This window comes from Erithacus rubecula (genome assembly GCF_903797595.1).
Source record: "Erithacus rubecula genome assembly, chromosome: 10".
Lineage (NCBI taxonomy): Eukaryota > Metazoa > Chordata > Aves > Passeriformes > Muscicapidae > Erithacus > Erithacus rubecula.
The window spans coordinates 22,170,075-22,195,842 of record NC_136662.1 but is presented as its reverse complement, the minus strand read 5'-3'; the positions used below and the strand labels follow the sequence as shown (position 1 = coordinate 22,195,842).

General features: G+C 41.2%; 1 protein-coding gene across 3 annotated transcripts; it reads right to left on the bottom strand.

The window, feature by feature from the left end:
* Positions 1-1,842: 1,842 nt before the first annotated feature.
* Positions 1,843-25,578, bottom strand: PODN (podocan). 3 transcript variants are annotated; one of them, XM_079313704.1, is made up of 11 exons: positions 25,317-25,578; positions 21,629-21,873; positions 19,973-20,066; positions 18,395-18,459; positions 14,226-14,335; positions 11,894-12,050; positions 10,376-10,491; positions 7,833-8,490; positions 5,434-5,582; positions 3,619-3,824; positions 1,843-2,540 (listed from the first exon to the last, which is right to left on the bottom strand). In XM_079313704.1, exons 2-10 carry the CDS (start codon positions 21,866-21,868, stop codon positions 3,650-3,652), a joined length of 1,764 nt encoding a protein of 587 aa, XP_079169830.1. In that variant the 5' UTR covers positions 21,869-21,873; positions 25,317-25,578; the 3' UTR covers positions 1,843-2,540; positions 3,619-3,649. The 3 variants fall into 3 exon arrangements, with proteins under 3 accessions (XP_079169830.1, XP_079169829.1, XP_079169828.1); XM_079313703.1 differs by having other exon boundaries at positions 25,285-25,577; XM_079313702.1 differs by lacking the exon at positions 25,317-25,578 and adding an exon at positions 24,324-24,811.
* Positions 25,579-25,768: the final 190 nt, after the last annotated feature.

The window sequence follows — 25,768 nt, the reverse complement described above, 5'->3', positions numbered from 1 at the left end:
ATGGCTTTTAAAAGAAAAAACAGCCAATAAACCCAGACCTCATTCTGCATACAGACCACACAGGAATACCAAGCGTGCACAAATGAATATTTAAGGATAAAATTGCCAACTGAATGTTTTAGATTTCAAGTTTTCACTATTCATATATCTATGTCAGCCTTAAAATCCTTCTATTCCTCTCTTTCCCAAATCCAAGCAAATTACAGGAAGAAAGTTAAACGAAAGCAATGTTTGCGTTGCCGCTTTGTGGCCTAAGAAAAGGCCAACTTCCCAACTCCCATTTTCACTAGAGGATATAATAAAATTAGAGCCTGGGTCCTGCTCCATTTTGTATTATGGATACCACCCACAGTCAAAAAATATGTAAGCTTAGTACCATTTTTACCATTTAATATTTTTAGCATTCTGTCCAATGTCATAGGTGTCATTAGGATACCACCTAAGTGAGGAATAAGGCCTGTGGTTCTCCCTCACCAATATCTTACAGAACAATCAAAGAATCTTGGAGCATTTGAGAATTTTACTGCGTAAGAATGGTGGTATGTTTTGGGGGGGAGGGGGGGAATGTGCTGCTGGAAAACTGCCCCATTTAAAGGACAGATTCAGTATGTAACTACTTGAAACAAACTTAGGGTAAGTTTTTCCTAACTTTACTTGTCTATATCATATGCACATTAAACTGTAGGTGAGTCTCTTTTGACAAAGGCTGCTGCTTGCTCAAAGAAGCTTAACAGTGCATGTATGGAGAACATCCTGACATTTTGAGCCTGATTCTACAGGTGCTAAAATGAACCATCACCCCTGCACTCACTGCATCAGACTCTCAAGGGATTCAAAGTAGTCTAAGGCACCTGACTTTTCATAGAATCATAGTCCAAGGGACAGAAGTATAAAGACAATAGAACAGTTCTCCACAAATCTGTACCAATCTGCATATTCTCAGCTTGTTCAGGAGTTTAATAAACTGGTCTTTTTCACAGAAAAACTTCTGTGGCAGAACTTCCACTGGTGTTTGCTGGAGATGGTTAATTGACTTGGGCTACATTCTGTGGACGTTTTACATAGAAATCTATCTCAGCAGTCAGTTGGAAGGATATTTTATTGCTCAGCTGTATAGCTGATATTCAAAAATGTGTGGGTTTTGCAATTTCTAGGGCCAAATTTTTACTTTTTCAGGAAGCAATCTTTCCTTCTATGATTAATGAGTGTGTTGAATTGTCTAAGGTAGGGAACAACAGCTTGAAATTGCTGTCATGTGCTATGGGAAACCAAAGGGAGAGTGTGGAGCTAGATCTCCAGCAGGAAAACAGCTGGTAAAAAATTAAGCCAACTGTGTTTCCAAGTCAATCCTGGAATGCAGTATGCAAAACAACATGTGTTCAATCAGAAATCCTCAAAAGAAAAGACCATTTTGTCAAGCAGATTAGCTGCCTCAGATGAAGGATATTATAACCAACTGAGAAACTTGTACCTCTGTAGGTCTTCTTTTCCTTGGTTTATTTATTTTTTATGATTCCAACAGGAGCTGAGAGCACTCAACATCATAAAATAGGGAAGGATTTAGGGGAGTATGACAGCAGGCACTGTCTCCAGACTTGAAGTAAATGAATTTCTTTTGACACTTAATGGTTTTCTCCTAAGAGAGCCCACACTCAACTAATCTCTTCTACATCATCAGTCTCACTCCTGCCTCACAGTGTGAATGAGATACTCTGTGGAAAATTCTACCACATACATTAAACTTCATCCTGTCACTCCATCCTCTGATCACACCTTTGGATCACACCATTCACCCAATTGCCCCATGGGCAAACAACAGCAAGACAGAAACTTTTCCAAAGCTCTGGAAGGCAGACATACAGATTTTATATATATATATATATTTATATATATATCTTCACAAGAGCAACTGTTTTATCTTAAAAACTTTATAAAACAGGATTATACTGCAGGTTTTGGCAGTAGAGATAAAATATTATGGGATCCAGCCTTATTTTGTTTTTCTCATCCAAATATACACATTGTTATAACAGAGAAATAATTGCATCCAGAATTATTACTGCTGCTTGATGACCAAAATGCCTCATACACTGCTCTGCACATGAAACTACTGCAAATATCCATCTACCCCAGCCAACAACAGCTTCTTTTGGGTGGAGGAAAAGAAAAGAGGCATAAACATGGATCACTTAAAATGCAGTGACAAAAATGGCATTTGAAGGCCTGTGTTCAAAACAGTCCCATATTGTTATTACAGATGGAAACAGTGAGGGAATAGAAACAGAAGAAACAAAAGCCAGCTTTTGTGAGTTCCAGAGCAATCCCTTATGATCCTGGGTCTGGTATAAGATGATTTGGAAGCTTTGGAAAGGCATTCAGGGTCTCTCCCTGAATAAGGCACTGAAAGACACTGTCTTCCTTGAGCCTGGCCCAGTGCCATGACAGTTTCTGCAGAATTCATTGCACGTTTGCTAAATGTTCTCTGTATATCTATATAGATACATGCACATAGACATATATGTATTTTTCCATCTGTTTTCCTGCAAAACAGAAAAATAAAGTAAGTTATGTAATGGAATAGAGAATTCAGAGTAAGACAAACATAGTACCTGTTGACATGTCACGAGCCCCAAAACTAAACCAGAGATGCATTGATTTTGAATGTATTCTAAGTCTGTAGATATAAATTATTTCTTGCTTAACAAAGTTTTGTAATAGCCCAGCCAGGAGGGCTAATGTTTGACTTCCTGAGTTACCTCCTGCCCTTTTCAAACCCTATCATCTTTTAAGCTTATTAGCATTATTCCTAGCAATTCCTTATGTCATTCTCAATGACAAAATGTTGATTAGGGACAAAATTATTTTCCCCACACTTGAGAGTTTAGATCTCCAGAAGGAAAAAGCAGTCCTGGATCTCATCATCTTTGAACATAAGATGCTTAAGAGATGCAGTAAATTGATCACTATTCTTTTGAAAAAAATGCATATTCTTCAAATATCATTGTCCCTGTATCTTTTTTTCTGCAGTTGAAAAGATATTCAAGTACAGGCACTATTCTATCCATAAGAAATACACTAAGTTAGCATTATTTTTCCCCTTCAGGTGGTCAGTGATTTAAATACTGCTTGAGACAGATTTTGTAATCTAATGACACATTTAACAGACACCAATGGCTGTAATCTTACTTTAATTTGTCTAATTTTTAATCTAGTTTCACCACACGTCTTCTGCATCAGCAAGCTTCACAGTTTGTTCTTTGTTTTTCTTTTGAAGAAATTGCTTAGAAGTATCATGAAATACTTTTGCATTTTTTGTTATCAGAATTAGTGAACAAGGACCTGCATGTCTAACTACTGTGTCTGCTGTGGCTATAAACAGAAGCCATAAGAACAGTCAATTAAGAACTCTGATGAAACAGATACATACTGTTTCATTTTGCAAAATATTGTATGTTCAACCCTTTTTGATTTGTGATTCCCCATCATGTCCTTGTGGAAGTCTTTAAGTTCAGGGTTCAGACACTCACTTGCTGTGCTTCAATCATGTGTTTAAATTGGAATTATTTATACAAGAGTCTGAGAACTAGGGCCTTGATTTAACTCAACTGCAGTTGTTACCTCCCACATGATGGGATGGTATATTCACATTTTATCTCAGTTCTTCTTCCTCTTCCTCTTCCTCATCTTCCATTTCCTCTTCTGAATCATCCTTATTCTTTGAACTCTTGCTGAATTCAAGGTTCCCTTCAATATCCAGTACCTGTAAGTGCTTCAGGTTTTGGAAGGTACTTTCTTTCAGTGCTCCAACTGCAATCTTATTAAACCTTAAACAAATAAAAAGGCACCTCTATTAAAATAAACCCATTTTTATATACTACACAGAAATGAGGAGACTAAGAGGAAACCATTCTGCAGCTACTCTACACTGACCCAAGTTACTCTAAGTTTACACTGACTCATAACAGCACTCTAGAAGTGCTGGCTCCTCTAGAAGGGGGAAAATAATCATAATATTGGAATTCCTCCCCCACAAATTCTTTCTCCTGCTATTCTCCTTTCTCTTTCCCAGAGAGGAAAGGCATCTGCTTTACAGCCCACATTTTGAAGTATAACTGATTTTTCATAAAATTCTGTGGCATTCCTTGACAGTTTAATTCTTTACCTACCTATGAAACTCAAAACAAAGTAACCCTTTAAACACAAAGCAATAATTCTTCAGCTGTTATTTGCATTTCCAGGATTATAAATAAACTAATCTGCAGTTTAAGAATCTGTCACATATACTGGTTGTTATTCCTGAACATGCTTAAAATTGTATTCTGTGTAATATTCCATATATATATTATTGCTTCACAGTAGTGCAGTGATTAATGGCCTTCCATTAAAAATACGACTGAGTTTGGGTGGAGTTGCCTCCTGAATATGTTAGTGAAACTGTTTTGCAAATTCCTTTTTTCTTTATGCAGAAATATAGAATGTGGTATGTGGTTTCTGGTTCACATCCAAGCATTCACTAAAATCTCATAAATGTGAGCAGCTGAATAGACAGACTGCTCTAATTTACACCAGACTTTGTAATTTTATTTGCTTGGTATGGAATCATTCATCCATAAAGGTATGCTCCAGAACTATTCAGAAATATGGGGCAGTTTAGGTGCATATAGACAAAATAAGACCATATTTAGTCTTGTGCAGCCTAGGCTTTTTGAACACATCCATTGGATCACTTTAATCAAATACTCTGTAAGCATTCATAGATTAGTTCTAATTAATATTTTCAACAATATTCTACCAGATTAATACTGAATATATTATGGGGACAGATTCACTTCTTGTGGTATAAATCTCTGCTTTAATCATTGTTACTGTGAGTTTACATTACATGTAAAAAATGGTCAGTATCTGTCATCTATAAAAACAAAGTCCTCATCCAACTGAGAGTGGGAAAAAGCCCAGCAAAGCCCCTAAACTGAGCTACATAACTGTCACGGTTGTTACTTGTCACTTGTTTCTGACAAAACTATCAAGGAAAAGCACACAGCTCCAAGATTAGTCACACACACCTCACTGGAGGGGGATTTGTCAAAACCCAGGGCCAGCAGACACAGGCTAAGCTGCACTTCTACAAGGGGTCTGTAAACTTTTGGCTCACAGCTGAATATTGGACTATGACATCATGTTAATTGCCCAGAATTACTGGCATTTCCAATCCATTCTAATAAGCATAGAAAAGACAAGCTCTCTAAAAGGAGCTTTTTATGTGTATCCATGTCTTTTCTGAGCAGATGAATATAGTTTTGCCACATATTACTATAAGCCAGAGATGCTTGTTCAGAAAGTAAGGATTTTAAATACTTTCTAAAAAGTAAGCAATTATAAAGTGGATGAAGAAGGAAAAAAATCTTGTGTGTTAAAGTGGAAACTTGACCTTACCTGAGGTAAATCCCCTTTATTTTGGGTGTGGATTCGAAAGCGTTCTCTGAAACCGTTGTGATCTTGTTGTTCTGGAGATACAGATACTCCAGAGATTCTGGCAGGCCTAATGGGATAGATGTCAGTTGGTTGCCAGCCATGTCTAGTGACTGCAAGGAAGAGACAACAAGGGGTCAAATACCTGAATTTAAAATTAGAAACACTCCAGAAAGAGATTTATGCTGGAAATTATATTTATTATAGAATAAACTAATTTAATCTACCTCTAATTTGCATCAAGGTAAGTGTGGCCAAAACAATTCTACTCTCTTGCACTCCTATTGAGCATCCTGATTTCACATGATATGTCATGCTGGTTTGTTTCAGAGTTCCAACATTTCTTTATCTCTGCCCCCAGGCATTAGCCCATGTCTGCTTTAAGTAAATTAAAAACAGGCTGGGTTTCAGATATGCAGGAGAATTCCTTGGCATCTGCTACTGCAAACACTTCACTGGCTAAGGGTGGTGATAGGTACAGTTACACATAAAACCATCTGGAAATATTCTAACATGGAGAATGTATGAAGACAGCAGGACTAAAGGTTATGGTCGTTTCTCAGATTAATTTTATGCAAGATAATCAATCAATAAAAATGCTTTGTTATCCTGTAGTGTAGTATTTTTATATGACATTTAACCTGACACTCACTATTTACCCACTACTCAAAGCCATACTTCTGCAAACAATTGTCCTCATTCCAGTGTTTTTATTCCTCACATAATGCCAGTCTGGAAAACAATTATCATAGAACCATTGAATTGTTTAGGTTGGAAAAAGGCTTTAAGATCATTGACTCCAACTGTTAACCCAGTACTGCCAAGTCCATTATGTAAATGTCTCGCTTTGCAGTTGCAGTCTCCAGTGATTTCCATGGAAACAGTGTGGACTGAAGCATTTACTAAGTATGTGCATGATCAGGATTCTTTATGGATGGTTATTTACCAAATTCACTCCGGTGCAACAAAAACCAACTGCGCAGTTAAGCACTTAATGATAAAAAGATTCAGCTGAAAACAACCAACAAGAAGAAATGCTGTTCCAAAGAAAAGCAACAGCCATAAATGCCCCATTAGTCCAGCAGAATTTTAAGTCTGTGTTATTATCTGAACCCTCTTTAGTGAGGTTTGCTTGGGGATGGCCAATGACTGAGTCAGCAACACTGCTGGCTTTACACTGACTGCAAGAGAGTGAGAGTAGAACAAAAGTTCCACATAATTGTGAATCAGGACCTTCAAGAAGGAAAGCTCATCATTTCAACCAGCAACTCCAGCTGCCCAACGGGGCTCATGACCCCTTTTTGTTTGAAAAGAAAACAATCTACATTTTACTAAGGTACTGCAGAAAAATAATCCCAGCAGTCTGTAATTTTCAAGGGTATCTTCCTTCCAGACTGCTTTGCATGTTAAATGTATTTGCACACACACACTTGCATATGTATCATGAGGCACCAAACAAATGCAAAAGGTGTTTTTAAAGCCAGGGACCAAATCTGCAGCTGATGCAAACAGCTCTGCAGACACTTTTGCTGATTGACATTAATTGATAAAGGGAAACGTTGGTATAGATTAATGTCAGGATTGTCTGAAAATACATTGGGGGCCAGTGTGACATCTGCTCCATGTCCTTATCCCTGATCTGCTCTGAGATGTGCACACTTTGCCTGTGCAGTGGCCTGGCCCTCCATGGCTGCCATATGACACAGGCAATACCTTTCACTGCAGGAAAGGGGCCGTTGCCTAAAAGGAAATGCAGACAAATCCTTCAGCCAGAGTAACAATTCTGAAAGGTCGTTTTGCTCAGCACAATGTGATTGTTTCTGTCTGCCTTATGGTTTGTGTTTAACTTTCTCCAACAATTAAGCAAATGAGAAGACTGCTGATTGAATCCAGACCTCCGAGCTGCTCCCCAGGTGCCTTAGCCAGCTGAGCTGCTAAATCCTACAGCTTGGCTTGTCTGACTATAAGCTGATGTGGAGGCTTTGAGAATTAAGAGTGTTTTTGTTTATGAATTCCTTCCTTCTGCTGTCTCTATTCAGAGTTGATTTTAAATCTTTTGGGAGACAAGCTATTTGAAAGGCTTAATTTCAGTTTTAATGACAACATTCACTGATGTTTTTCTGAAAACACAGGACACTGTCAGGATTCAGAAACAAAGATGGACTGGCCAGCAGTGGAAGGTACCTGCCTGTGGCACAACAGCACATCATTTCTACTCTAGAAACAGAGTGTGTAAACTTAAAGTGCAACCCCAAACATGAGTACCAAACACACTTAGTATTGGTGCTACATAATTTGATTTAGGCAGATAAACGAGGACATCAGCATCTCACTAAAACAATTAGAAAAGGTGATGTTTCTACCTGAAGACTGCTGAGTTCTCTCCATGCTCTTGAATAAATTGAATTTATTTTCAGTTTATTGTTGCTCAAGTACAGTTCCCTCAGTTTTGTCATCCCAGACAAAGTCCCTTTTGGGATGATGCTTATCTCATTCTCCTTCAGCTTCAGAACCTGCAAGTTCTTTGGAAAGCCAAAAGGCACTGTGTGGAGATTGTTTCCAGAAAGATCCAGGGACTTTAGTTGCCGCAGTTTACGGAAGGCCTCCCGATGGATCTGGGGACTTGTGAGCTTGTTGTAGCTCAGGTTCAGCTCTTCCAGGAAGTAAGTGGTAGCAAAGTCATTCCTGTTGATCTCTGAGATCTGGTTATGAAGGATCATGAGTGTCTTCACTCGCCGGGGCAGCCCACTGGGAATCCTTTCCAGCATGTTGTTGTACAGATGGACAGTGTGCAGCTTCTTTAAGCCCTGGAAGGCTAAGGGGTGAATGCCTCGTGCTTTTAATTTGTTATTGTGGAGCAGAAGGTACTCCAAGTTCTTAATTTGGGTCAAGACATCTCTGTCAATCACCTTAATTGCATTCTTCTCCAGGTGGAGGAGGACGATGTTTCGAGGTAAACCACTTGGTATTTGTGAGAGGTTATTGCTGGACAAATCCAGGTATTCAAGACTAGACAATTTCCTTGGGAAAGCAGGAAAGAAAACACTTTGATTCTGCAAGGTGAAACAATAACCAACTTCCTCAAAGATTTTACAGTCTTTGTTTTAGAGCCTTTTTACCCAGCACAGCTCCCACTACTGACTGCCTTTTTCTGGCTCATGATATGAGTGATGTGGACACCAAAATGGGGGCTCCCATTTGCCATTAGAGATTAGGACTTGGCACTGCCACCACTCCCCAGCCACACCAGCAAGAGAACATGCTGGTGTCCACAGACACCCAAACTGCCACTGAGCTGAGGCCTGAGATCAGTTTTGCAGTCCCAGATAGCAACATATGAGTAATTTCAGTGAACAGATACCACAAGGAAGATGCCATGGGAGCACCACCAGAACACAGAGTGGAGCTCTCAGTTTCACAGAAACAAAGCCTGAGCATGGGTAATTTCTGTCTCTTTGAAAGCACTTGCTGAAAGTGAAAGGCAGGTCTGCTTTCTACGTGATAAAATGTTACTTTTATGCAAAGCAGAAATGCTAATTTAGTGTCCTAGGCTAAGGTAGTGAACTTCTCCTGACCCTCCAGTATTATGGAAGTGAGTCAGGGCTAGAGCTGCTTTGTGTAAGCTACTGAATCTGGATTCCACAGTCTCAGTTCAAGCTAAATTAAATCCTCAGACCAGCCACTTATACCAACTGGATGTGGATCAATGGTATTATATGCCAGGATTGAGGAACTGTATTTCCTTGTACTTCAAGTCAGTTTCTCAGTTCAAATTAGAGTTTCAGTCTACTTGACACTACATAACCCACTGCAGATGACTAGAGAGTTTTCAGGAAACATGAGAACTAATGTGTTACAGACATTACTTACTAATTACTACACTGCTGTTTCAGCTATCCAGTCATGCTCTGAATGAACAAATACAATCTTTAGGTAAAACACTTCATTGCTGCCATTTGCAACGTTTCCCCAGGATGGGACTATCTTAACAGAAATAATATGTCCAACTTGACCTGGAAGTGGATTCAACACAGATATAGTAAACTACTGAGGGAGGTTTCCAGGAATGGGAAATGGAAAAGGAAAGCACAGTTTGATACAATTTTGTGTCTGGAGATCAGGAGGCTTTACAGAACTAAGTTATGGACAGCACTGATTGTGTGGTCTGGATTTTCAGGTATAGAACAAGGGCAGCATTCAGTGCAAGCAGAGAAAAAAATTGTTAAATTTTTGAAATACTAAATCCCAGGCTAAATCTAGGACAGCCAAAGGCTATTTCTGTTGCACCAGTTGGTAGGAAAGCTTTTGCAGCCATCTGGCTCTTGAGCAGCACCATTGCATCCCTGCCTGCTCCAGCAATCACCTGCACTGGGGTACAGCTGGGCCAGGGGAATTCACAGCTGTGTGTCTGTGGCTGCCTTCAAGCCACCTTCATAGAAACAAACAAGTGGCTGCAGTGAAGATGAAGGTCTGGCTTTAACATCCAGTGAAGTGCCCTAGAAAGTAGAAAGTCTCAGGTAACCTCACTTCTGATTGTTTTGGAAGAACAGAGTAGCTTTCAGTGTTGTTCTAGGTGCTTTTTCCCAGAAGGGACTTAGCAACTGGTGTGACTGGGTCTGTAGCAGGCAGTGAGTGGTGCAGTCTGATGTTCAGTGTTCTGTCTTTTGTATGGAACTATTCTGCAACCACCCACCCAGACCTTTGCTCTTGAATGGCAGCATCTGCATCTCAGACTTAGCAGTGAAATTCAAAATATCATCCAGCTTTTAATAACTTTAAGAACTTTTAATAACTTTCTAAAAACTTTTAAAATAACTTTTTACTGTGTCCTTTGTTGAGTAGATGCACGACTGTCCCAGAGGGGGCAGACAGACACAGAGGTATGAAGTGCAGGTCTCAGTCTCACCAGAAAGTTTCGTTGTCCATTCCCTCATTAGACAAGTAGTTATTCTGCAAATACAGCTCCCGCAGACCGGCAAGCTCGCTGAAAGCTCCTTTGGGAATCTTCTCCAGCTTGTTGCTCTAGAGTCACCAGAAGCACAAAGCACAGTATTTGGCATGAATCAACACAACATTTGGATTCTATTCAATTAAACAGGCAATTAAACTTCAGAAGGGCTAGACATAAAATATTTAGGGGGCATTATAATGTGATGGACAGACTGGACCAGATTCATTTGTCAACTGATACAAAGTAGAAACCAACACAGATAAATTTGGCTGTCTCAATGAACAGTGAAAGAAAAAATTACATCTAAAGAACACCTGTCAGATTTTTTGGTCGACTTTTGGCTGCCTCTCTTTTCTCATTGTCCTGGTTTCTCCCAGTCAAAATATCAAGGTAAATGTTAACTACTGACATATGGTGCACTTGCAAATAAAACACTGATTTCTCGACTCATCTCCTCTGTCCTTAACACACTAGGGACAGCAGGGAAGGAGACAAGTTCAAAGTATAATACTTAAAGTGTGAGACCCCTTTGGGAGATAATGATTATCTGTAAATGTCAAAAAAATGCAGGGGAGAAGTAAGTTCATACTTTGGAGAGAAAGCAAATTGGTTGCCTTTACTTTTCTTCAAGCTGGAGAAGCCTGTTCTCTAAAAGACTAACAGGAATTCTGGTGAAACCTTCAAAGAAAAGAGAGCTGTGAGGCAGCACAGAGCTGCCACAGTCCAGGGCTGATAACAGACTCCAGTCTCTACATGTCCAAGGAGCTGTCAACACTCAGAGCAAGCAGACCCAGGACTCCCCACCGCTGTGGCTCTCCCATTGCTAAGGCTCAGATCTCCAGCTCAGACATGATGAAGCATTTTTATCAGAATCAGATGACATGGAATTAAAAATGCTGGAGAGTAGTTAACAGCACAACTCTGCTATTGCACTGTTGCTGGAGGAGTTGTAGCAGTAAGGAAGGCCTGATCCAAACTGAATTGCCAGTTCAGTAGCAAGCAGCAGCCACTGATGCTGGGAAGCAGTGGTCTGTGTGAAATGAGTCAGTGAGCAAAGCCAGTACAGAGTAGGTAAGCAGCTTCAGGACAAGTGGCATCAGAGGCAAAGCTAACTGGAGGTCATGGAGACATGGCCATGGAATGATGCAATTCCTGTTTTTAATATGTATTAATATCATTTTATGCAAGGAGGAGACCAACAATGCAACCACACAGGGATTTGCAACACATCCCCTGCAGACATAGAGAGGCATTTCTGCCCTGGGAGCATTCTGGTGATTTACAAAAACGCACCATTGGTTATGGACAAAAAAGGAAGGACATGGGGACAGCTACTGTTGAGAATACAGCAGGCAAGGCTTAAAGTGGACACTTAAAGGTGCACTGGGATATCTTGGCTGTGTGGTGTGAAATCCACACAAACAAAATACTTTGTCACAACCCTAAAGGATTACAAAATTTTGTTATCCTTACCTGTAAGTGTAATTTATATAATGCTGGAGGGAGATTCTTTGGAACATACTTCAAGAAATTGCTGGACATGATGAGTATCTCCACATTGTTAGAGCCATTGAACATATTATCAGGTAACCCAGCATCTGAAAGTTTGTTATTATGAAGATACACAGATCTGTTGGAAGGAAGTAAAAGATGAAGTTCAACAGATAGGGAGATCTGGAGTTTTTGTTTACTGAGAGAAAGTTTAATTTAAAACTTAATTTCAATATTTTATTCTTTCCTTGAGATAATTATATTTGTTTTTAAAATGTAGCCTTTAATTTAGCAAGAGATACAGGTGCAAAACCAAATGGTTGGCCCCAGTACTCTCTGAAAGTTAGGTCTATTCAAAATCCAAACCTGCACATGAATACAAATTTCACAATTGGCCTTAACTTCTCTACAAGAAACTGAGGGCAAGTCTGGGACTGTGCAGTATTTAGAAACACAGAATGTCAGTCTGGGGACTCACTCAGAGGGTTAGAATTCATCTCTATTTAATAGATATGGCCCCAATTTTAACTTCTAGTTGGAATTGAGTCTGGGCTACTTGGGCTTACAACATCAGCCTGGATGTCCCATAAGGAAGGATTATCTCTTAACCCTCCATTCTTTCTGGTCCCATAAAGGCTGGAAATACCTCAAGAAACAGTTGCTCTCCAGCCCTTAGAACTGAGAATAGGGTACTGACAGAAATACAACATTTACTCAGTCTGGCAGACTTTTTTGTGTGCTTTGGTTTTTAATGAGCCATCAGGATCAAGAGTCAGAGTTTCTTACTTTTCCTTTGCCCTTCTTACTTTCAACCTTTAATACTCACAAAATACTTTCACAGATTTTCAGAAACCGATTCATCCTTAGACAGGTTTCAATTCTGTACAAAGCAATGTACACCTATTAAGTTATTCCTCCTTCCTGGCTTAACTGCTAAATTAACTCATTTTACTTCTTTTTAACAAAAGAAATTATAGGCTTTTAGTGATTTTTATTACCTCATCCTTTCCTGTGTTTACCCCCAGATGCAGCAGGCAGAGAGAGGTTAAAACTGCAAGTGTCAAAGTGAGCTTTTTTTAACTTGTTCTTGGATTCTCTACCAGTTGTAGAAAACTTGGCAATATCCTTCTGGAAGGAAGGAAAGGCTCAGTATAGAAATACAATTGTGTGATCACACTCTCCAGGGAGTTCAGAGCTACACTGGAAGTATTGTTTACCCTGCATGGTCAGCTGTACTTTTAACTCACAAATATTTGCCTTTCTGAAAACCTTACTCTCCAAATAATCAGTCTGAGATCATGAACTCTGCTGGGGGCAAAAAAAATAACTGAAACAACTGTGTTGGGATTTTATATGAGTAACCTTGGAAATCAATTAGCTCTTATTCTGATTAAAATTTGTGATGGTATAGGAGTGTGAAAATCACTTCAGAAGACTCAATAATTTTAATATGGAATCAAAACACAGCAGCATCTCCACCTCAGATCAAGGAAGAAAACAGCTTCTTTCATCATGAGATATTGCCAGAAATCTGTGAGGGACTCAGCCCTTTCAGCTTCTAAGAGCCTAAGGGACTAAAGGCCCAGGAAGTGCAGAGGAGCTCCAGCTCTCAATGAATTCAGTGGGAATGGAGAGTTCTTCAGTTCATCACAAGACTGGGCTGTAGGGGCTCAGCTAATGAACTGCTCCCAAACCTGGCTGCATAAATGACTCCCAACAGTTTGAGATGTCTTTGTAGGATCTGGATGGTGCAGTGTGTGGATGCTGCAGTTTACTCAAAACCCCTTTATAAAAGCCCACACCTCACAGGAGGTGTCTGTGTGCCTCTGAGTTTGACATGGGTGTGCTGCTGCCAATCCAGATGAGACAATCACAGCCTGAACCTAGAAGAGACCTTTGGTAGCAGATCTGGAGCATGAACCTCTGCTGAAGGTGCTGAAGAAAGAATTGAGCTATACTGCACCAAGTACTGTACTGTCTACCTGATTTTACTTCTAAAAATGAACAGACTGTAATAAAACTAGAGATTTTTAAACAGCTAATCTCCATTTTGAGAAACCAAATTATCCTTTTCAACTCAAATACACAAATAAAATGGGGACAACTTCATTTCATATTTGCAGAAGTGTCTGGCAGCTAGCAAAAGCCCTTGGAATGTGTTTGTTTGATTTTTCATGCTGAGAATAACAAACAGCTTCTTTTCAAAAACACAAGTAGGTAATAATATAGTTTAGCCAGATAGTTTCTTATCACCCACCAACTGCATCCAAGCAGTGGCAGAACACCAGTATTGTTTTACTTCCCAGTCCCTTACCTCAAGTTTGGTTTCTGTCCAAATGTGAGCCCATATATCTTAGTGAGATAATTGGCTGCAAAATCTGCACTGATCAAGGTATTTGGTAGGAATTTTGGAGCCACTGTTAGCTGTAAAAGAAATATATAGGGGAGTTCCAATGAAATGCAGTAAATGTTTTAACTGAGTATTAGAGCAGCAGCAAAACACTTGCAAATTTATCTTCCTTAAACAGGCAAAGATAAATTAAACTGAATGTAGATTGCATGAACAAAAACAAATTGTCCTCACTCTCTAATCTCTCCAGGAAGGAGACAGACTTTTGCTCTAAGATATGAAAATGTTTGTTTTGGTTGGAAGGGTCCTGCCTCGTTTTGGTGGAAGAAATCAAGAAATTGTTATTCAGAGAGCAAACACTTTGCTTATTATTGTTCCTAATTCCTCAGTCTGCTGTGCCAAAAAAACTCCAACCCCCCTCACAGTGACCTACTGCTTATTCTCTTAGGAAAGTGTATTGTGGAGGGGAGGTGTCACTTCACACGTCTGCTCCACTGCATCCATTCGTGATGATCTCTGCAAGGGGGGTTCAGGCTCCCAAAGAACAAGGACACTTCTGAGCCAAATGATGAAATATGGAATGACACTTCAAAGCAAAGTGTACAGTGATACTTCAATAAACAAGTGATGCATCAGGAAGTTCAGAAAGGCCCTGTCCTCAAAACTTTTTTAGCTGACAACAGGTATAGGATTGAATGTGTTGCACTTGTTGCTATTTTTATCAGTGATTTTCAGAGCAATAATCAAAGAAAGCTCAATTTTAGAGAGTATCCAGGTAATACAATAGCCAGGTTCACTGAGTGGCTGTAATAACAAAGTCATTCACCCATAAACCAAGAATACAGGTTACAATCCAGGCTGGGTGAGGACAGTTTTCTGGGAAGCATAAAGCCAGAAGCTTTATGCATCAAGATAAAGCCCTTGGGAAACAAATTTTTAACACAGTGCTGTAAAAGATGATCCTTGAGTATAGAAGAAACTAAATTACTGTCAGCAGGTGCAGCCACCCTGGCTACAGGTGTTCACTGCAGTACTAGTGAGACCACTCAGGGTTTTATGTGCACTCCAAAGGGATCTTTCCTAGGGAGATACTGAGATTAGGATTGGGAAGCTGGAGCAATGGAAGACATCTGCCTTCTAGCCTGAAGTTCATGGAATCTGTAAACTTCCTCACATCTCCGTTATGTGAAACAGAACCTGGTCCTTTCAGCCTACAAAGTACAGCAAGACTCACATAATGAGAAATCATATTTTTCAAACTTTTATTACCATGAAACAGCAGTGGGTTATGAATAATAGTGCAAAACCGAAAATATTTAAAATATGAACACTGTGTGAAAGAAGAGACACTTTATTGGAGAACTGCCTAACCCAAGCCTTAAACTATGTATTTATCTAAAAAAGTGCCTACACCCCTCTCTACTGGTATGTCAAGAGTGCATTGATGAACTCCATCCATGAGCTTCCAATTTACCGGACTCATAAAACAGTCTTTTTTTAAAAAAAAATAGAATAATTTATTTACTGTTTTTAATTTTCAGCTGTCCCAAAACCTCCATCCTTAGCCTATCCTAAACATTAAATGGTCACAAACACACACAAAAAAAGATCTTTCCTACAAATCACACTCTTATCAGCATTTCCAGATGGTTTGTGAGCACTGGAATGAGCCATTCTGCATATTCCTGCAATTGCTCTTGGCTTTGGTGGTAATCTCTCACCTTCTGATCAGGGAGATATGATTTCAGGGAGCTGGATAAAAGCACTCATCTCTGAGTAAGAAGGTCTGACAGTGCTTCAGAAAGAAATAAGTCTCTGCCATGATGTAATACTGACAATTCAGACACAGGAAACAAGACTTAATCATTTTCATACACAGTGGTACATTAAAGCTTTTCTCTAGTCAATTAGGTCATAACTTTTGTACAAAGCAAAGGGCATGGCTCAGACATGTGAAATGAGAGACATCAGAACCACAAGAAAGAGGAAAGAGAAAGAGAAGTTTAATCCAAAAAGAGTTTTCACTTGCTTAGGAATTTGCTTTGGCATTTCAGCACTTAGTCATGAGACTGATTTTCACTTATTACCTGCTTGAAGGATTCATGCTGGATTGTTTTAAGTGTTAGCAAAAATAAAGTTGACTTGAATAGCTTTGTCTAATTTTTATTGCCTAACGAAGCAATCTGCCATTTCTCCTGCTGCAATTTTCTTTCAACTTTCCTGCTGTACCTTCCTTTCCATATGGCAAAGTGTTTCTCCACTGTTAACTAATGAATTCAGAAGGTTAATACAAAAGTCATTACCAGTTTTGAATTGCTTGGACTTTTCTTGCTTGGATGAAGCTTTGATAAAAATGGAAGTGCTGGATAGGGGTGAATCCCATATCACTTTGAGGATATGGGGAAATGCAAACCTTCTGTCACCAAAATGTGCTTATAGTCTATAATGGCAGCTCAGGACCTGGTCTATCATTTGGTGGAACAAATTCTCTCATTAATAAGGTTTACTGTGCATTCTTTATGAGAGATACAAAACATGAGAGTGGGGTGAAAAATTAAAAAGGAAGCTACAGCACTCACTCTTTATTGAAGTATTTGTTACTCACAGGCCACAAAAGGCTTTTAGTCCCTTACATTTCTTTCCTCTGACCAACTATGCCAGTTTAATGAAAGATGATTTAGCTACATCTGATGGGATCACAATGGAATATAAAGCAGCATTAAGATAATCCATAAAACAAGGAACAAACTACCAGCAAATCCCTGCCCTCCTCCAGACACCACAGTAACTTGATCCACAATGTTTCCTGCTGCAGAGAAGATGCAGTTTGAAGCCAATCTGGTTTGTGCTGGCTTGTGATTCATAAAGAAATGTGTTATTTTTGCAGGTCCACATCTTCTCACTATAACTACTTGTGACATTCGCTGATGTTTGCAATTTCTTTTGGGATTCTTTTCTCTCTGCAGCAAAGCCAGAAAAACCAAACACTTTGTTTTGTTACACAGGGAAAATCAGAGTGCAAGGTTCTGGAATATTAGTCACAGTCTGGCTTGTTCCTTTTTATGGAGTTATTAACTGCCAAGATTTTTACATGGAAATGGTGCTTGAAAGAGAGAAAAGAACACAATGTTACTGTACTAAGGAATGGGTTCTATTCTCAATCACTCCATACAGAAATGTATGGAGTGATTCTGGATGTATCTTGGCCTGGCTGAAACCTGAATGTGGCCACATGTATTTAATCAGAACATCAAATGGTCCCAGATTTTAAGAGGATAATAAAATATATATACAGACATACAGAGAGAGAGGGTGGAATAGAAGGGCAGGATTTTTGTAGACAAAGAAGCTCTGCCTGATGTTTTAACTTATATTTTTCTGTGGATCCCAATTTCTTCTGTAGCAAATATTTGTGGACAATCACTGGGGATAAAAGAAGCCATAAAAGGAACCACCCAGATGCAAGGGTATATGAAAAGCTATTTCATTTCCTAGCCTTGGCAGGAAAGATGTGCTTCTGTCAATGCATCAAACCTGGGTCATAATAGGAAAGTACCTGGCATCTTCTCCATCAAAATAAGAAATTCAGCTCCTACCACTGCAGCTAAAAGAATAAATTGATGACTGGCACAGTTTCACTATATGAGGGTATCCTCCTTATATCCAACCTAATAAGAATGGGAGTCAGGGGAAGCTGGAAAGCTTTTTACAGATCTTGATGGTTCAAACACAGACATTAGGATGTGTTTGTTCACAAATTTTTCAATCAGCCTCATCTGATAAGGCAGTATTTCACATAATTACCCCACATACATGCAGGAATCAAATCTGCATGCAGCTGCTCCAAAGCCTAATGAAGACAGTGGTAATTTATACATGCAGGGGCTTTTTGTACCTGCACAAGTGAAACTTTTCACCAGGTGCACAAATAAACAAGTGTTCAAAATATACCTCCATGTGTAGCCTCTAAAATTCACACATACTATTTTGACCTTAGATAAACCTGCATTAGAATATCACTTCAGCACAGATTTACTTATGTAGTGTGTAGATTTTAAAACAATTGACAGCTTGCTCATTTAATTTTCAGTACCCAATTAGAAAAGAACTCTGAAAGGCTTCAGACCTCTTACCTTATTGTTTGCCAGGTACAGGTAATTCAGGTTCTCCAGATGCTCAAATGCTTCCTCTGGCAACCCTTAAAAACAGGAATAACTAATCAGTGACATCAGCACCTTGCTGCCTTTCTGAGTGAAAATACCAGAGGGCATCTTTCCCTCTCAGTATCTTTCATGTGAGATTGAAACACTTTTTATAACCACTGAAACAATCTGATTCAGACCTATTGATGTCTCTTTTTAATTGGAAAAAACCCAAACACCAAATCAATCAGTATATACTTGTTAAGAGCAGTGGAGGACTATTTAAAATCCTGATCACACAAGGCTTATGGCCAAGCCCACTGGCAGGTGTCAGGTACAGAGCTGTTTGGATCTGCTCAACGGCTGATTATCAGTGCTTGCAGCAGCCACACTATCTGAGAACATTCTCCTGTAATTTGCATGTGATTCTGCAAGTCTTTTTTCTTGCAAGTGTATAATCTGAGGTTGCTTAATGATCAGTTCAACCTGATATACGACTATATTGCCAAAATAACCCTGATACCTGCATGTCACAACCTTTCTCTTGCTCAAACAGTAACCTAAACAGTAACCAGCTCAGAAAGCTGATCCAGCTCAGAGCTTATCCTCCCCCAGTAATAATTAATTTTCAGCTGAGTCACTCTGCATCCATCTGATCACACAAGCACAATTGCTGTCACAATGGAAAGCCTGCAACACTTTCACCTGGCACTTAAATAACCATGTGTCAAAGGTGAAGCTATTTTCTATGTCAAAACATGTTGGAAACTCAGGGCTGCACTGAAGCTTGTGAAAGAAAACACAAAGGCCCAAAGGTAATAATGTCAAAGGCTGGATGCACAGCTTTCCCTGTGCTGTGTAAGATTGCTCTGCCTTGGGGCTCACATTCTCAGTGAATTTTGTTCTCTATCATTTCAATAAAGATAAAAAGAGCATTCAGATCAACTGATTAATGCAAATTAATAATAATTACATCTTTTGTATCCCATATCCTCCTCTTTTACTGTTTACTCCAATATTCCTCTGTTTCTTTTGCTTTCCTTGCTAACTCCTTATTAAGTTTCTCTAATAAGCGTAAGACTGAGCACTAAAATCAAAATGGTTTGAGAAGGGTAGAAATGTCCTTATTTGCAGTATGTATATAAATTCATACCAAATTTGACAAGGACAAAACTGGACCAAACTGCCCTGACTGACTAGACTGAACTAAGGTCACTCAGGAGGAAATCATTCAGCATGTGGACATTTCTGGTTCTCAAGTGCATTGCATGGAAGTGCCTGTGAGACCAGAGGGAGTTTCCTGGATGAGGAGATCTCACGCCACAGTACACAAGCTGCTGCCAGGTCTCCTCCACTGGTTCAGCAGGGCTGCATTCTTCCACACTGAGTATAGTGTTTCAGATGATAAAGTGTCTCCATGCTCTGTGTGATGGCCAGAGGAGTGAGGCTCACAGCAAACCACTCCAACCAAGGCAATCCATCACCCTGGCCTTCCTTATCAGCTGCCACTGGCCTCATTGCATAAGCTGGTGTTCTGGAGGCACAGGCTCTGTCCACACCAAGGCTCACCTTTTGAAGTCAGCCTGTTGTTTTGCAAATTGAGAGTTTCCAGTCTATAAAGACGAGCAAGCTCTTCTGGAAAGATTTCTTCTATTTGGTTATTCTAAGAAAATGGAGAGTATTAATCATCAACAAAGTAATTCAAGAAGGATCCCAGTAAACTCAGACTGTGAACTTCAATAAAATCTGGAAGTGAACCCACCGTGTCAAATCCTTGTCAAGACTTCTCTCACAATGAGCCAAACTCAGATTTCAAACCCAAAACATCCAAACCCAGGAGCTTTTGAAAGCCTGACTTCTGCTCATCTCTAGGAATACCCAGTTTATGCACCAGTAGCACACAAAGTGTGTGATTATGCCTCACAAGGCCCACAGTCCATCTGCCAAAGCCAAACCTCATAGCTGCAGCAAAACATTTGCTACAAGGTTGGCATGGTGGATTTCTAAGCTTATGGCTTCTGTTATGCATGGGTTGTTTTAAAAGCCACTTGTCATGGGCAGGGAGTGTCAAACCAGGCTCACTTGCACTGGTTGTGCTGTCAGGGGTGACTACCACCAGATTTTAATTAACATGCTGACTAACAGTCTGACCATTAATGAGTGTTCTAGTTTGAGCATCCAGGGGACCCACTGGGCCGGAAGCCAGGCCAGTGCACAGAAAGTGACAGCTGCAGCTGCAAAAAGCTTCTTTTCTTTTGGTAGCAGAGGCAGGAGCCATGGCTAGCACACACCTAGAACAGACCTGCTGAGAAAAGTGCCAGCTTATATTACAGTTTTCCTAACTGAAACTTCTAAACAAAATCTGCATTTCGTCCATTGTACAGAATTGACAGATGGGAACAATAAACCAAAAGTAATTGGTTTATTGGTGAAGGGTCAAGCATTGAAAACCTGAACTACTGCCATCGCTGTGAGGAGGCACAGCCACAAGGCTGCCATCCTCTGGCCCTTCAGGTGTCAGAGCAGTGGCAGGGAAAGGACACCTGCCCAAATGCTGGTCACAGGGATCAATTAACTAAGAGCAGAGCATAGAAACCTGCTACAGTCTAGGACATCCCAATTCTTCTTCCTGAAGCTGGAATCTCACACCCTATACGTCCTTTTCAGGACAAGACATGAGGGTGTCTGGAGCAGGACCATTTGCTGTAGGCATGACATCAGTGTCCTGGCCACAGGCAACCCAGCACCAGGCAGTGCCACTCAGGGTGACAGGTGGCACTGGCCATGTCACACCTGCTCCTTGCTGAGTCCATGTGCTGCAGGGAGAGGTGGGACAGTGGGGGACTGTGCTGGTCCTGCCTCTGGACAGGCTCACTGTGTCTGAACCAACACACTGCACTGCCCAAAGAACTCTCTGTCATTTAGCCTATCTTCTTCAAAGACACCTCAAAATGGAAGAGCTCCACCTTGGGTTGGCCAAAGGAGAAACAAGAAATTGTTGGTTTGGACAAAAATTCTTGTCATGGAGCTGTGGGAGAATGCGGAGCTCTTTTTCCCCTCGCTGGACGAGAGGGGAGAGGATGCCGATAACGTGGCGCATTCGTCGAGTCCAGGAGCCGGGCCTTCTGCACCTGCTGCTCCCGGGGAGCAGAGGAGGGGCTGAGGGAAGGCGCCGGGGCTCAGGGGCGGAATGAGGGCACGGGGAACGATGGATCGCGCCCTCACCTGCAGGGAGAGGTGGTTGGTCAGCTCGGGCAGCAGCAGCGGGAACTCCTTGAGGTCGATGCCACCGCAGTCCACGACTCCCTCCTGGGTGCAGCCGCAGTCGCGGGGGCAGGCGGGGCCGGGCCCGGGCCGCCGCCGCTCCGGGCCGCCCTCGGTGAAGTCGCTGTCGGCGGCGCAGCCCAGGGCCAGCAGCGCCGGGAGCCCCAGCAGCGCCAGCAGCGCCCGGCCGCCGGCGGGCATCGCCCCTGCGGACCGGACAGCGGGTCAGGGCGGCGGGACAGCCCCGCAGCCCGGCCGGGCCGGGCCAGCCCCACGGGACAGCCCCACGGGACAGCCCCGCGGGCCAGCCCCACGGGACAGCCCCACGGGACAGCCCCACGGGACAGCCCCGCGGGCAGCTCTGCAACCCGGCCCGGCCAGACCAGCCCCACCGCCGCCTTGCCGCTCTCCTGGGGCGCTTTCGCGGCCCCTTAAGGCGCTCTGGGGGCTGCGCTGTCCAACCAGTGGGTCCCGGGTACAGCATCCCCCATACCGGCCCCAACTCCCCGAGTTATTTATTGCTTTTTTTTTGTTTTTCATATTTAGAAACGCCAGATGATCCCGCAGATGTAGGGAAGAGGTTATGCAATGTTAGTTCTTATGTGGTTATCTGTCGTACCGTTCCTCACAGTTTTGCATAGGACAAATCTCTTCTCGTTATTTAAACATAGAGGCTGGTCAAGAGTGACTCTCGGAGGGGCTGCTACGCGTGCATCGAACAATAACAAAACCTTGCAGCTACTGAAAACAGAACGGCTTCCTATGGATTTTGGATAGTGCTGATTTCAACCTAAGACACTTGGCTAATGTTCAGCTTTTATCTTTCTGGCAGCAGGTTAAAATAATCCAAACAGAAGTTGAGTATATACTGGAGCAGCCAGCTGGCCCTAACCCAGCCCCCTCAGTCCCATTTGCTGCCCTTCTCAGATTTCATACATAAAGGTTTGCAGTCAGGGCTGGTTATGGCTTGTCATTTATCCTCTCAGCTATTCTTTACAGAAGGATTTGACAGTGATGAGAAAGACTTAGGCTGATCTTTTAAGGTGAAAAGGCATGATGGATTCATCACCTTATGAAATAAATACTCTTTTTAACTTTACTAGCCCAGATTCCTTATTTGCATTAGAAACAAGAACCCCACAGAATCAGACTGGCAGCTGTCAGAACTGCGGGTCTCCATTTACATTCATTGACAAATCTCCAGCTTTGCACCAGGAGCTCTCACAGAGAGCTTGGGAAGCATTGGAGACATCCTGCTCCCAGTCACAGTCCTGAGAGTCTTAAGTAATTTTTTTAAACACTGACTTGTACTTGAAGAAATGGGAGCAAGTGAGACTACAGGGCAGAGAATCCCAAAACATGGATCCTGGTTATGCTTCAGTCCTGTCTTTGCTACAAACATGCTGGGTAGATAATTTTAAGCATTTATCATTGTGTGCTTGATCTCTCTTCCCCCTGTTCCACTATTCTACAGCTTTCATATCTATAATAGCTAAATATAATGAAATTATTCTCTTATATAGAACTTTCCTATTTGGCAGATATTAACACTGAGACCAAAATTGGCCATATGAGTATATGCCAACAGTGGATTAGTAAAATCCTTAGTATTTGGTAACCTAATCTCAGAAAATACTACAGAAATCTTAGAGAAAATAATCTCAGAAAGTATTTCAGATCTCTAAGGAAGTATTTTTCCTACATAACAGCTCACCCTTACAGATACTTGCCAAAGAAACTATAGACAGAAAACCTTTCATATACAGGTCTCTATCAGCTCTGCTGTAACAGTATCAACACTGTTCCCATAGCACAGTTAAATTGTGGTTGGTCTTGGGCTCTCTAGATTTGCAACATGCTGGCTTTTCCATATCTGCTGCTGAAAAGATGTTAGCAAATTAACATGAAATATTCTGTCTATTGCACACAAAAAATATTGAGGTAATCTCACTCCCTTATCGATATGCAAGTGTCTGCTACAGTGCCTTTGGAGGGAATGCTACTCTAGCACAGTGAGACACTGTATAGAGGAACATCTGTGTGCATCTGGAGTGCAGGCAGTAAAACCAGGCATGATGGTGATTTTCTTTTACTTCAAAGAAAGGCTGAACTTACTCTCTCCACTTCAACTCACTCCCATGATTCAAAACCTTCTAAAGGAGTAGCTCAAAACCCATTAGAAAGAGTCAGTCCTCTTCTCTTGCTGTAGGTGGGCTTTGAAGCAGGTCCTGCCACCCAAAGACTGAAGTGACACTGAAACCAGCTGAGGGATTTCTGTGGCTGCATCTTTCTGAGTCCAGACACAACTGATACCTGCACTTTGGTGCCTCAGAGCATGAGAGTGCTACAAAAGGCACAGTCTCAAGAGTTAAACTGAAATTTCAGGAGTTACTGAATGCTTCTCAGTGATTACAGTGCCCCCAATAAACAATAGAATCACTTTCAAAACATCCCATCTCTGTTACTTATTATTCCCCACACACATTCTCACAGGACACACACACACATGCACACAGATGGAAAAACATCCACAAAATCAACAGGTTAACTGAATTTGTTACTCTGAGTGTCCTTGCTAAAAGCTGCAGCTGGAAGGCAGGCTGCTGCTACAGGTTGTCTGACAAGCCAGCTTTAAAAAAAAAATAGAAAGACTCACCTTTGCTGTCAGAAATCAGATGAATGGAGAAGAACATTTCTCTTGCCCCCACAGGCTCTCTCAGCTCATGCCATGTCAGTAACATGCACTGAGCTCAGAGTGAGTTCCCCTTTCCAAGCCAGATCCTTTCCAGATGTGAGCAACAGAATTGGAGAGAGTAACAGGCAACCCTCTACCAGTGAGAGCTTCCTGCACTTCCCAGCGAAATCAGAGAGGAATTTTCCAAAGTCACCATATGGGAAAATATGAGTAGGAAAGAGGAAGCAGCTATAGCCTGAATATAAAGACTTGGGAAGTAAACAATCTTCCATTACTTTTGTCAACACAGTTTGCAAGATCTGTGAGCCAAGCCAAAAGCCAGCATGCAGGAATTGGCAGAAGAGAAGCAGAGACAGTGTGTGTGCTTCTGTATTTCATTGCAGGACACTGCTGTACGGTTACTATATCTCTGAGTTTAGCTGCACTCAACCCAAATCTGAATTCCACATGGGAATCTGGGGAGATGGTTCAAATTAGCTAGGAATAGGTAGATCAGCAGTTTTTCCTGCATTTTTTCTCCTTCCCCTTTAAATCTCCCTCCTTTTCAATACATCAACTAATCTTTGGATATCAGGGATCAATATGTTGAATCTATGAAAGTCTTACAGGCAAAGTCCCCAGATTTGCTATGACACTCCATCCACTCAATCTCTTCTTTATCTTCTATGTCCTGCATTACAGCACTAGCATCAGAACTTTCCACCACATACACATACAAACAGATACATTCAGCCCAGAAGCCTCACATTTCTTATTTCCCCATTCTTGGTGAAAGAACAGGAACATATAGTTGATAACACTATGCTCAAAGTGCAGCAATACTCCCAAGAAAGCAACACAGCTTTTTGTCCCTGACAGCAGTTACTATATTAAACATAAAGCCACCTGTTTTGTGAGTGTCCCAAAGTGCTCCATACAGTACCTCCACAAAACCTGCAGAAGATCTGTCCTCACCAGCAACACAACCTTCTTGCTGAATTCCAAAGAAGGGACACTGATTCTTTCCTCTCCACTCCAGCTGAACTGAAGTCTAAAGCAATTAAGTTATTTCCTCCCTCTCTTCATCCAGGCTTATATCAACTGGAACTGATCCCCCTGTGTGCCACGTGGAAGTTTTAAAAGTTAGAGTGGGAAGTGAGTTTTTACTGAAACCAAAATAAAAACAAAACAAAGCTGGCTGCTTTTTCCTGGTGACTCAGAGATCCAGGACACATTTGCCTGCTAGTATTTCTGTATTACAGTACCCTGAGTCCATACAACAAAATGTGCACAGTTTATTCAGGGAGAAGGGGTAGGGGGATTACCTCACTCATTATGGATGCCAGAGCAGCCCACAAGAGTGAGGAAGTGACCAGCATTCACTCTTCCCCAAAGTGCATTTTTATATGTGTTTTTGCTGTAGAAGT